This window comes from Hemiscyllium ocellatum, chromosome 17, assembly GCF_020745735.1.
Source record: "Hemiscyllium ocellatum isolate sHemOce1 chromosome 17, sHemOce1.pat.X.cur, whole genome shotgun sequence".
NCBI lineage: Eukaryota > Metazoa > Chordata > Chondrichthyes > Orectolobiformes > Hemiscylliidae > Hemiscyllium > Hemiscyllium ocellatum.
In genome coordinates this window covers 47,575,957-47,589,830 of record NC_083417.1, presented here as the reverse complement: position 1 = coordinate 47,589,830, position 13,874 = coordinate 47,575,957, and the positions used below count along the sequence as shown (strand labels likewise).

General features: G+C 38.8%; 1 protein-coding gene across 1 annotated transcript in view; it reads right to left on the bottom strand.

The window, feature by feature from the left end:
• The window catches only part of fto (FTO alpha-ketoglutarate dependent dioxygenase), a 412,244-nt gene that overhangs the window by 15,199 nt on the left and 383,171 nt on the right, over positions 1-13,874 (bottom strand). Inside the window, exon 9 of the mRNA XM_060837726.1 lies at positions 5,549-5,694. Within this exon, the coding sequence (XP_060693709.1) occupies positions 5,549-5,694 (146 nt within the window). The remainder of the gene's footprint in view (positions 1-5,548; positions 5,695-13,874) is intronic.

Genomic DNA, 13,874 nt, shown 5'->3' with positions numbered 1-13,874 from the left:
TATTTAGATAAGATTTAGTGCGAAGTCTCATGTGTGGCTGTTTGGATTATAATATAGATGCAAATCTTTGGGAAGTATTTAAGTTGGAGCAAACTACAAGTTTGTATTTCTTTCATTTAATGGTGTGGAGTATAAGCCATTAGAACAGAAGAGCTGAAAGTGGTCTTATCATTTTCATCTTTATTTGTTTTGGACAATTTCTTCTCCAACCAAGCATCCGTCAGCTTAGCTTCAGTGTTCAAATACAGTTTATATTTCTAGTACTTCACCCTCCACTGGAACACTTGACAGAAATCACACAAATAAGTGATTGATGGAAATGCACCAGAAACATCGGGTGTGGTTATCACTACCACTTCATTGCTTCAGCAAATCCAACCTGAAGCTCAATATTATAAAGTGGAAAAAAAAGGTGATCGAGAACAGAGCAAAGAGCATGGGGACTTTAGTCTCATACGATTGAGAAAAGGAAGATTAGATTTTTCTTAACAATGTGTCTTTGAATAGAAATATTTCTCCTAGTTGATTTAAATTGTTTCATTATTTTTAGATCATGATGAAACATTAGGTATGAGCATTTCCTTCACTAAGTATGCACCTTCTATGTGTCAACATATCAACACGACATCACCGTAAATACTTGGGATGAGGCCTACCGTTCAAACCAACCTGTTTCCTCAGGAGAATATATGTGAATGTAAGAATTTTCATTGGCACCAACATGTATGGGAGGTACAAAAATAGTAGGAAGAAGATTAAAGTAAGAAAACTAATGAAAACTTATATTTTAATACCACAAAACTGCACAGGATTTGGCACAAAAAGACAATTTACATAAAACTGATGTATATCGGCTGACTGCAAGTGCAGACAGGCAAATAGATCTGTATCTACTGTAATCAATGCAACTTGTCAAAAATGTAGACAACTTCAACTCATTCATCTTGGCTTGATGAAAACTAAAAGTAAGCAAAGGCATGTCCAAAACCATTTTTAAAACAGTTTTGTCCTTCAATATTAAGATATAATTTGAACCATTTCCCAACTCTGTCTGATCTTGGATTTGTATCAGTGCATACAGACAAAGAGAAGTTAACCCTCATAACATCACAGAAAAAGATGACACTAGTCCTGCGACTATTCACAGATAAGAAATTACCAGGATATTCAGTAATTGATAGGATGTTTCCAAAGCTTGATTAAAAGAAAGATAAGAGTGCTCCAAATATTAAGCTGACAAATAAAGATGTATTTAATCAGTCTGAAGTACGAGAACAGGCAGGTTGCTTTTGTTTTATATCCGCATATATATGATCTATGTTTCATATAAGACGTTTTGCATTTATCCTTCATGTTAATGAAACAGATGTCATTAATAATATGTTACTTGAGAGAAGTTCTTTTTCTGATTTATTGTTGTAGTAATTTTACAGCTTACTTTTGCAAGCAGCATTTTTAGAAAGGTTAAAGCCAAAATATGTTCCTAGCATCTGGGAAATTAAACAATTTACATGTTACCCAATTTTATTCAATTTATTTTCAACCTTCCTAGTTTAATGTCACTGTTAAAATTTTCTATGCGGCAATTTGCAAAGACTCAAAGAACTCAAAGGGTTAACATATTTGTTAGATTGTAAACAAATGTTTTGCTGTATATTTTTTCTAGCTGTTCCTAAGCCAAGTTCATTTGGGTTTCAAGGACAGATTGTTTATGATGGGTGGATTTTGTTAAATAAACAGGCTTCTTAACTACATTAAATGCTACACCATCTCAGCAAGTTTTGAGAAGATTTGAGTAGCTCAGGTTGAGGTTTTGGATGTAGGTTTGCTCACTGAGCTGCAAGGTTCAACTCCAGACATTTCATTACCCTACTAGGTAACATCTTCAGTGGGCCTCATGCGAAGCAATGTTGAAAGTTCCTGTTTTCTATTTATATGTTTGGGTTTCTTTGGGTTGGCGATGTCATTTCCTATGGTGATGTTATTTCTTATGGTAAAGTCACTTCCAGTTCCTTTTCTCAGGGGATGGTAGATGGGGTCTAACTCAATGTGTTTGTTGATTGAGGTCTGGCTGGAATGCCATGCTTCTAAGAATTCTCGTGCATGTCTTTGTTTGGCTTGTCCTAGGATGGATGTGTTGTTCCAGTCGAAGTGGTGTCCTTCCTCATCCGTATGTGAGGATACTAGTGAGAGAGGGTCATGTCTTTTTGTGGCTAATTGGTGTTCATGTATCCTGGTGGCTAGTTTTCTGCCTGTTTGTCCAATATAGTGTTTCTTACAATCCTTGCACAGTATTTTTGTAAATGACATGAGTTTTGCTCATTGTCTGTATAGGGTCTTTCAAGTTCATTAGCTGCTGTTTTAGTGTGCTGGTGGGTTTGTGGGTTACCATGATGCCAAAGGGGTCAGAGTAGTCTGACAGTCATTTCCAAGATGTCTTTGATGTAGGGGAGAGTGGCTTAGGTTTCTGGATATGTTTGGTCTGCTTGTTTGGGTTTGCTGCTCAGAAATCGGTGGACTGTGTTCATTGGGTACCTCTGCTCTGCGTAGGTCCTGTGTGTTGCAGTGTGTATTGGGGAACTTCAAACTAGCGTCTACAGGAAAACAACACATACAGACCAAATATTGAACTACAGAAGCAATCATCCCAACACCCACAAACAAAGCTGCATCAGAACATTATTTCAATGAGCCAACACACACTGCAGCACACAGGAACTATGCAGTGAAGAGGAAAATCACCTATACCATGTATTCAAAAAGAATGGGTACCCAATGAACACAGTCGCCAATTTCTCAGCAACAAACACAAACAAGCAGACAAAACATGTCCAGAAACATGTAGCCACTCTCCCCGACATCAAAGACTTTTCTACCGTGTGGCATCAACGTTGACATTGCCAATTTCCTTATTTCACCTCCCCCAACTTAACCCAGATCCCACTCTCCAACTCTGCACTGACCTCTTGAACTGTCCCACCTGTCCATCTTCCTTCCCACCTATCCGCTCCACCCTCCTCTGACCAACCTCCACCTGCATCTACCTATCACCTTCCCAGTAATCTTCCCCCCATACCCCAATCCTCCTATATCTCCCAGCAACCTTCGTCCAGTCGGCGGGTGGCTTGGATTTGGTGGCGGAGGTGGACCAGGACTTGCATGTCCGTGGCAGAGTGGGAGGGGGAGTTGAAGTAGTGGGCCACAAGGCAATGTGGTTGTTTGGTGGGTGTGTCCCAGAGATGTTCCCTGAAGCATTCTACGAGTTGGCATTCTGTCTTCCCAATGTAGAGGAGACCACATCAAGAGCAATAGACACAGTAGATGAGGTGTTTGGATGTGCAGGAAAATCTCTACTGGGATGTGAAAAAAAATCCTTTGGGGCCTTGAACAGAGATGAGGGGGAGAAATGTGGACATAGGTTTTACAGCAACAAGGGAAAATGTCGGAAGTATGGACCTAACGAGGGAGGCATGGAGGGATTGGTCTCTGCAGAATGCAAATAGGAGTAGGGATGGAAATATATCTCTGGCAGTGGGGTCTGATTGTAGCTGGCAGAAATGGCAAAGGATAATGTGCTGTATCTGAATATTAGTGGAGTGGAAGGTGAGGAACGGGGCGGGGGGGGGTTGTCTTATCCTTGTGGCGGTTGGAGGGGTGAGGTTCAAGGGCGGAGGTGTGGGAAGTGGAGGAGTTGCACTGAAGGGCATTGTTCCAGCACACTCTGTGTACATATATCTAATATTAATCTGTGAAGATAGTCATAGAATAATGCAACACAGAATTAAGCCATTTGATCTGTTATGTCAGTGTGGGCTACTTGAAAGAGTTCTCCAACTTAATTCTGCACTAACATTTTAACCTATAACCCTGAAAATTAGTACTAACCTATAATTTGTCGACGTTTAGTTGTGGGCTCTTTGTATCTGCATTCATTGATCCTATTTAAAAACCATATCAATTTGCCTGCCAACTTTAATATTTGTGAATATGCACTCAGGTCCTTCTGCTCTTATATGTTACTCAAAATACAGTCCATTTGAATTATACTTCAATCCATATTTTCTTCTGAAAGTCCATCACTTCATAGTTAGCTAGATTCAACTGCATTTGCCATTTTTCTGTCCATTTCAACAGATTCTGTATCCTCCTGAAATATGTTACAATACTGCTCATGATTTACTATTCTGTCAAGATTTTTGTAAAATTTCAAATCTATACGCTAAGAAAAGCAATACTCTGATTATATTAACTAGCTGAGGCCTTTCAGAAAATACCAGTTACATTTTATTTTTTTTCATTTTAGGCACTTTTAAAATTAGTGTCAGTGACTCTCCTAAAATTGATTGCTAGGTATGCTATCTACAAGATGTACCTCAAGAAGTTGTCAAGGTTCTTTCAAAAGCACCTTCCAAACTTGCAGTTCTACTCTCAAAAGGTACAAAGGCAGCAGGAACATAAGAACACCTCAACATCTCCAGGTTTCCCTCCAAGTCACAACCTAACCTTGATTTCTTCATCACTGGGTCAAAACTCCTTCCCTATGATCATTGTAGGAGTACCTATGCTCACATAGAGAGCAGTGTTCAAGAAGGCAGCTTACTGACACCCTCTCGAGGGCAATTAGAGATTATAAATAAACACTAAGCTTGCCAAAAATGCCCATATCCCCTTAATGTAAGAATTTAAGCAAATATGAGCACAGCTTGCCTGAATTAGGTCACAAGTTCAAGTCTTCATTAAAGTAACAAGCAGTGTTGTTTGCTCCATCCACTGACAAATGTAACATTTGAACACCTACACTCAAAACTCAGCAACAAACCAGAAAAACAGGTTCAAGTTATGCCAAATGGTTGTGACATTCAAAAAGTGTTGGTCAACTGAATTCATAGAATCACAGAAAGTTAGAAAAAAATCATAGAATCCTTAGAGTGTGGAATTGGCCATTCAGACTATCAAGCCCACAGTGACCATCCGGAGAGCAGCCCACCCAGATCTACCTCTCTATTTATCCCTGTAACCCTACATTTCCCTAGCCTGAACATCCTTGAACACTTTGGGCAATTTAGCATGGCCTATCCACCTGCACATCTTTGGTCTGTGGGAGGAAAATCAGAGCACCCAGAGGAAACCCATAGAGACACTGGGGAATATGCAGTATACACACTGAGAGTTGCATGAGGCTGGAATCAAGCCTGGGTTCCTGGCAACGTGAGACAGCATTGCTAACCATTGAGCCACCCCGGATTGCAAGACCGAACCATTTCCAACAATCAATATCACAACTGAGAACATGATGAATAAGTTTCCAAAAGTTTTCAGAATATAATAGGTATGATCAGATGATCATTTTCTTTCTCCCAACTCTTAATGCAAGAGGGGGAGAAGGGGCAGATAGTTCTTTTCTATTATTTACTTGGGTTAACTGCAACAAAGAAATATCGTGCATAATGAGCACAGCAGTACCAAGGAAATATGGTCAGAAAACAGGAAGGAAATGTATGATCTGTTTTCCAGCTTGTTACTGGAAATTTTATATCCCCGTGTTTACCTGCAGACATGAGTTGATTCCTCAAAAATGAAATATTTTCTTCCAAGTCAAAGGATAGAGGCATATCAAGGTCTTCGTTGGTCCAGTAAGGACGACATTCTGGCTGCTCATCAACTGGTAGGCTGTTGGCAAGTCTGGACTGACACCTGGAACAAAAATACAAGACTGTCAAAAGTATAAAGGTAAAGCAATTTCATCAGTATAACCAAATTAAAACAAATTATATAGGGACCAGAGTTAAAGTCAAAAAGAAAGTTTCTTCACCTTTATTGTAATAAACTCTTAAGTTAGTTTTGAAATAATTATCAATATTTTCCAACTGTTAATGCACATTATGCATGCTGCTGGAAAACAAAGAATGCACTGTTCCACAATCCCCTGAAGCAGACATGGCTTATATTGTTTCATAAGTGTAATTTTCACATTGGTTTCATTAAGTTGGGGAGTAGGAAGCATTTTAAGTTGTCACTTTTATTTTATGTGGCTCTTCAGTAAATTACTTAATCAGACAGAAAAGATCATTATTCAATTGTAAAACATTTGTCTTACATGAAATATACTAGATCTATGTTAACATGTCATATTTGTTAAAAGTAATGTTGAAAACAGTACAGCTCAAAAATGTACTTTGTGACTTGATAATCTAAGATGAAAGCCTATTACAACACAGATCTTCAAAGTTCGCTCATTAGAATGCCAAAGATGTGGTGCATTTCTTTTAATCACCAATTGCGATAGTGAGAAAGCCCCAGCTGTAGTACCATAATCTCCACAGCATCAGAGATTAGAAGCCAATTTACTTCAGTCTATTGAACATCATGAATTAAATCTCATATCCCTTACTCTTTTATGACAACTAAATGTCTTTGAAAAAAATTAACACACAAATATGAATTAATAAATATTTGAACTGTCATGAATAACTGAGATTTAAAACAGACAAATTAAAAAAAAGGAGTTACTAATATAACTATTACAAATACATGCATGTTTAATACTTTATGTACATTAAAGTGACTAGACAGTCAAAACATCTCTAACTGCTTCACATACATTTACAGTATTGAGGCAGACAGAACATTACATGGTGAGGACAGTATTAACATATAGCATACCAATATATCTTCAGTAGCGTACATCATTTCAGGATAATAGCATCTGTTAACATGCACTAAGCACTATTATGTAGCACATCACTTCATAAATAATAAGATTATCCGACCTCAGGGCCCTGAAAACAGCAATGTGCTTAAATGTTCTCATTATTTATTTAAAACAAGAAATTAAGGGAGCAAAAGCTAGGACATCTCAGTTACTATAAATGACTGGGTGAATGGATAAGCAAAATTGCAATTAGAAAACTTCATTGTCTCTGCATAAAAGTGGAACTTCATACCAACTTCTGGCATTTAAAAAAACTCAAAGTTAAAACATTGTTAAAGGAATTGTTAAAGGGTTAGTTAAACATGGTTAAAGGGTTAGTTACAAAACTTATAAAGCCGTAATTACCTAGTTTTGTTAAGATGTGGTAACAGTTTCTGAGCAGCTAAAAGAAGGTCAATGTAAAAGTCAGCAGATAAAATGTCTTTCAGCTTATCATCATACCGTACCAAATTACTTCAATATTGTGCTTAGTTGTCAAGGTCAACAGCCTATCACAATAAAACCATTTGACTGACTTTTAAAACTGCTATCTTTTCCAGTTGGGCTATGGTTCAAAATTATTACAAAGTTGGATCCACTCAATATAAATTCTCCAAGTTAAGATTTTTTTTACCAAATTAGTTACATCCTTCCTTCTTACAAAGTTATTTAGCAGTTTCTGTGAGAAAAAGAGATGCCTAGTGAGTATTAAGTACTATTTGAATATTCACTTTAGAGATAAAGCTAATGGAGCTGGATGAAACTTTGAACAGTCTTACAAATAAAACATAACACAATCGAATAATTGCAGTAACATTCAATTTTTTTTTAATTCATTCATGGGATGAGAGCATTGCTGGCTAGGCCAGCATTTGTTGCCTATCTCTAATTGCCCAGGTTGGCATGATCTGGTGTCAGGCCCACTCTGCTGGTCCTGGGGAAAGAGAACATCCCACCTCTGCCCCACTGTGCAGGCAGGGACCTGCAGGTTCTGCTGATTGGGGTGGTGCATTGGTGGGATGTTCTCTTTCCCCAGGACCAGCAGAGGGGGCCTAACACCAGATCATGCCAACCTGGTCCAAAGTTGCCACCCATTTTAAAGCAATCATAATTGTTCTGAAAAATACATAGCTCTGTAGGCAGAAGGTCAATGACTCTCTTCATTTCACCAGTATTAAGTTACAGCTGTACCAACTACTTTTATCTCCCTTAATACATGCTTCTTTCTCATTCCAGGAGAAAAGCAGCTCACAATATGACAGAAAGAGTCATGGTAGAAAGGTGTGTGATGGACTGCATGACATTTGATTCTTCATCCCTTATTTTGGGAGCATATTGACTCTGATTGCCCCAAGTGGCTGACTGGCCATGTCCAAGATGGTCTGGTAATGGAGGAGTCTCTTGACTTACTGTGCCAGGACCCCCTGGACAAAGGCCATCTCCCTTAACTTGAGTGAGGACTGCTAAAAACCATGACATATGTCCTGGCTTTGTGTCTTCACTAAAGGATGGCAATAAAGCAGAACTGTAAGCATGATATCTCTGACTGAGGGGGAAAGGACAAAGAGGTAATGCAGATTTAAGTAGGCTCAGAATGAGTTAGCACTTTAAGGTCATATAAGGTTTGAGATAAACACTGGTTCAGTCCATCAGCTGGGTGTATTGTCCCTGAGCATTTATCAACCTTGCAATTCATTACCATGATAGTTGCTGATGCAGCTTGAGGTACAGAAACTTCCTGTGTGTAGTTCAAAGATGTATCATTTTTTAAGTGATTGGCACATGTCAGATATCAATGCCCAGGGATGTGGGGTGTGTGTAGCCAGTGCCCATGGAGTGTGTCCTGATATGTTTGTGGCTGATGTCTAATATGGAGGTCACTTGGAGTGAGCGAAAGTCACCAGGTACCTGCTCTGAGTTTCATGTTGAAAATTCTTAACACTTAGCTTGTTTGGCGTGTTTGGTAAGATAGGAAGCTGAATATTAATGAGGTGAGTTGCTGTGTTAATAAGACATTTAATACACTAAAGCCCCCTCAATAGGCAACTCTGTGCTGCCTAGTGAACTCAGCAAACCCGTGAAAAATGCAGTGAGTTATTCCCAATACTGAAATAGGCCTTGCTGGAATTTTTATGTTTGTGCATAACTGACATTGTACAGACGCCTACAAGATTCCAGGCGAAAGTGAGGACTGCAGATGCTGGACATTAGAGGCAAGAGTAGATTGGTGCTGGAAAAGCTCAGCTGGTCAAGCAGCATCTGAGGAGCAGGAAAATCGACGTTTTGGGTAAAAACCCTTCATCAGGAATGAGGCTGGGAACCTCCAGGGTGGAGAGATAAATGGGAGCCCTCCCACTGAGGCAAAGGGTTCAGCTTTGGTATTAAATGATTAGAATCTGCTGCCCAAGCCATGAAGAAAGAGAACTTAATTCAATCACTAGAAGTATTTACACTTGGTGAGGGAGAGGAATTGGATAGCCTCTTTGGAACTAAAATTTATAAGGTACTGGACTGTATGAGATATATCCAAGGGTACTGTGAGCAATGAGAGTAGAAATTAGATTAGATTACTTACAGTGTGGAACCAGGCCCTTCGGCCCAACAAATCCACACCGACCCGCCGAAGCGCACCCACCCAGACCCATTCCCCTACATTTACCCCTGCACCTAACACTACGGGCAATTTAGCATGGCCAATTCACCAAATTGCAGATAGCAAACATTACACTCTTGCTCAAAACAGAGTGGAAAGATAAGCCCAGCAGTCAGTCAGTTAACTCTAGTGGCAGTGAGGGGTGAGATAGAGAGTAGTAGTTAATGGATGTTCTCGGGGATGGAGAAACGTTTGAAATTGCCAGGGATTAGTTTGCAACCGCTGAAAATGTGTTGCTGGAAAAGCGCAGCAGGTCAGGCAGCATCTAAGGAACAGGAGATTCGACGTTTCGGGCATAAGCCCTTCTTCAGGAATGGAGTTTGCAACCTTTGTTTTTCCTGGTTATATATTAATAAACTAGACCTTGGTGTATAGAATATAATTTCAAAAGTTATGGATGATATGGAACTTGGAAGCATTTAAAACCGTGAGGACGGTAGTGTTGTACTTCAAAAGAACACAGACAAGTGGTTGAATGATCGGACAGATATGAAATGAAGTCTGTTGCAGAGAAAGTTGAGGTGATTCATTTTGGTAGAAAGAACATGGAGCAACAATACAAAATACACAGTACCTATCTAAAGTGAGTGCTGTGGAGGTTACCTAGATGTATATGTGCATAGAACATTACAGCTGACAGGACGGGTTGAGAGAACAATTCATAAAGCAAACAGTATCCTAAGCTATATAAGGAGGGGCACAGAATACAAGAGCAAAGAGGTTATATTGAACTTGTATGTGACACTTGTTCAGCCTCAGCTGGAGGACTGCATTTAGTTCGGAGTGCCAGACTTTAGGAAGAATGTGAAGGAATTGGAAGGGACACAGAAATGGTTCCAGGGATGAGGAACAGTTGAGAAGTTAGGACTGTTTTCCATGGAAAAGTGAAGGTTGAGAGGACATGTGATCAAGGTATTCAAAATCATAAGTGTTCTGGATAGTGTAGTTAGGAAGCAACTTCTCCACTTAAAGGATCAAGAACAAGAAGACATAGATTTAAAACAATTGGCGAAGGAGGAAGGGTGATATGAGGAAAAGCTTTTCCATGGAGAAGCTAGGATCTAATAGCTGCAAATGCAGCTAGAATAATGGGGAGGCAAGATCAATCAATGTATTCAAAAAGGAGTTAGTTTGTTATTTGAAAAGGAACAGAAGATTATGGAGATAAGGTAGAGGAAAAAATTCCCATTTGGAAAACTGGTGCAGGCACATGGATCAAATAGTCTCCTTCTGTGTTATAATGATTCTGTGATATACTTGAGTACTAAAAGCTAAATATCAAAGAGATCTAGCCAAGATTCAAGAAAGGATAAAGATTAAGCGGATTGAGGTAAACCGATTGCATTTTGAAAGGCTAGCAGAATAAGAGATTGGTGGGAGGTTGTATGCAACACTGCTTATATATGTTTGGAAGTGACATTGACATTCCTTAATAAGATGAATATGATCTCATTGTTACATTTATAGAATAAAGAACTAGAACATCAGCCGTGCATTATTCCCTGTGTCAGCAGAACATGGTGTAGCATCTCAATATAGACACATGCTCTTAGTCCGTTTCAGCAAAGTCTTTGACACCATTAAATTGACTGCACGAGATTACACTGACACTTTAAATGCAGTGTCTGCCCAGTTGATGAACAAATTGCTTCATGTTTAAGTCTCTACCAACCACAAGAGGCAGACTGGCATTTGCAATGGTGTAATCTGCATATAGTCACCATGGTATGATTTAGCAGGACAATATTTATAACCTAGCTAACAAAAGAAACACTAAGGAGCAAGATGGAATGGCAATTATAGGTTTGTATAAGGTCATCTATCCTCAATGTGGCAAGATATTTCATAAGCAGTTAATTGCTGGCTTAGGAAAAAACAAGTCCTCTCAAACACACACACCAATCATTTTATGAGGTTTTGCCCTTGCCACTGCTTCATAAAATCAAACATTTACAACTTTTGATCAACTTTAACTTTCTTCTGTTTTCTTTTCCATTAATTGCTGTTGACTTTTAAAAATAGTTTAAATAGTTAGGAGCACTAGGAATTACTTGATCAGTAGGAATTACTTAACTCAGCCATGCGAAAGAATTGAACTAATATTAGCCAAGATAGAAATGCTAACCAAGGTTACTTCAGTAATCTTGTATTTGTAATGGTGTGCATGTTATTCCAGTTCATTTGTACTGTCAGGGTCAATAAATCCTGCAAGTTAGTCCCTAATGGGGTTACGAGTGCTCACTGTTCATGTGGTACTTAGGGGTGAAATTCTTCCTTTAATGAAAAATTGGACAATGCCTGTTCATTCCACAATTAATGACCTACTAATGAAATTGCAGGAATGTGCACATTTACCATCTGCAATTTCTGAGAATGTGATTTTGTTAGCAGCTGTTGATTATGGAGACAAACAGATTTCTCCTGTTTTTTTGTTAAGTATCATTCATTACTCCACATTATTTTTAAACCAAAAAGAGATAGAAAAATAATTTAAAAGTAAGGCACTAAAGGTTACCACTAATACCTTACAATGCTTGAAATCTTAAAACAGTGCCAAAGCAGTGGCCTAAAAACACATGTTATAGGGGTTTAAATCTAACCTTGTAGATATTTCATTTGATTGATGGGTTATTTTCATGTGCTCAAAGATGTGATATTTAAATTTTTTTATCCTGGTGTGACCATCAGTTCAGCATAATTTGATAATCATGGACTACCGCAAAGTGATCAGATTCAAGCACCAAGGATCCATCAGAATGGATCTACATATTCTTTCATTCACTGCCAGTACTCATGTGGAAAACAATGTTACAATTTGTAAATCATATGGTCTGCCTTTCCCCCAAAAAATGCATTAATTGCTGCACATTTAATTGATATAAATAGAATGGATTATTCAGACATACTATCTAACGTACAAATATGCGCAATACACATGGACTATAATGTGTGCTCTTCTCTTATCCTTTGCAAAATGCTAACTTAGTAGGAGTCAAAAGTTAACCAGTAAATGGAACAAAAATAATATGTCCAAGAGGGCACAGATAGAAATGCATCTTATAGTTGCTACAAAATACTTTATTTTTACAGCATTGATGAAACCTCGCAGTCAGTAAGGAAAGTTCACATGTAGAATGATACACAGACTGAGTGAGTATACAGTTTAAAGAATTTGGAGGCGGTGTAGAAATTTGGTGCAGAGGGAAGATGTACCTTTTGCTTTCCTTTTGACTCATAGGTTGTAAGGATGTTTTTTTAACAGGCTAAATTGAAGCCCAGGATTGAGGGCCCAGCACAAAACAAAGAGTGAGATCACAGAAAAAACATAAATGTGTTGGTTGGTAAAAGCTGCTAATTTGACTAATTTGCTAATTTATAGGTTACTTTCAGATTGAAGATAAATAGGAGAAATATTACAAATTACTAACTAAAAGACCAGTAGGAAATCAAAAATAAAACAAATTTAAAACTAAGTAAATAAGATAGAGATGCAAGGTCAGGCGATGTGTTGCTGGTGGACTATTGTGGTTCAAAGAGACCACATCTGTAGAAAATGTAGGTTGCTTGAGAAACTCTGGCTTAGAATCGGTGAGCTGGAGACTAAGTTTTGAACACTATGAGACATCAGGGAAGAGGAGAGTTACCTTGATGATGTGTATGAGGAGGCAATCACACCCCTTAGATTAACCACCTTGAATTCAGTCAGTGGTCAGGCATAGGAGGGTGCGACTATGAGTGAGGCAGGTAGAGATACAGCAGGTATGCTGAAGGACACTCAGCTCTTGAGCACGTCTAACAGATTTGAGATTCATGGTCCCTCTGTGGATGAAAGCAGGGACTGTAGGAGGACGAGCAAACTGACTATTGCACCATGGTACAGGGAGCTATTCCAGAGGTAATGAAAAGAGAAAAGTGATTGTAATTGGGGATAGCAGAGTCAGGGAATAGACACTTTTCCCATGGCCAAGATAAAGAGTCCCAAAGGCTGTGTGCTTAGGCTCAGGATCTCATCTGGGCTGGACAGGAACTTGGAGTGGGAGGGGAAAAATCCAGTTTATGTCAGTCCACGCAGGTACCAACAAAATAGATAGAAAGAGGAAGAAGGTTTTGCTAAAGGAATATGAGCAGGTAGGGACTAAATTGAAAAACGGAACCGAAAAGGTAATAATCTCCAGATTCCTACCTGATCCATAAGGTATTGGCACAGACTCAATAAAATGAAAGAGATATGTGCTCGAAGATTGATGTGAGACAAATTCATGAGACATTGGCATCATGGGGAAGGAGAGAGCTGTTCGATTGGATGACTCCATCTGGATCATGCTGGGACTAAAGTCCTGATGAATCTCTAGGGCTATAGATAGGGCTTTCAACTAAATAGTTGAGGGGTGGGTTCATTTGCAGGGAAAGTTAGAAAATCAAAATAAAGAAGAGTCAGGATTGCAGATTACAGGTGATGGTTTGATTGTTAGCAAAAGGGACAAAATGTGTGAACGTCCTATTGAACTAAGGAATCTTAACAGTGTAGGG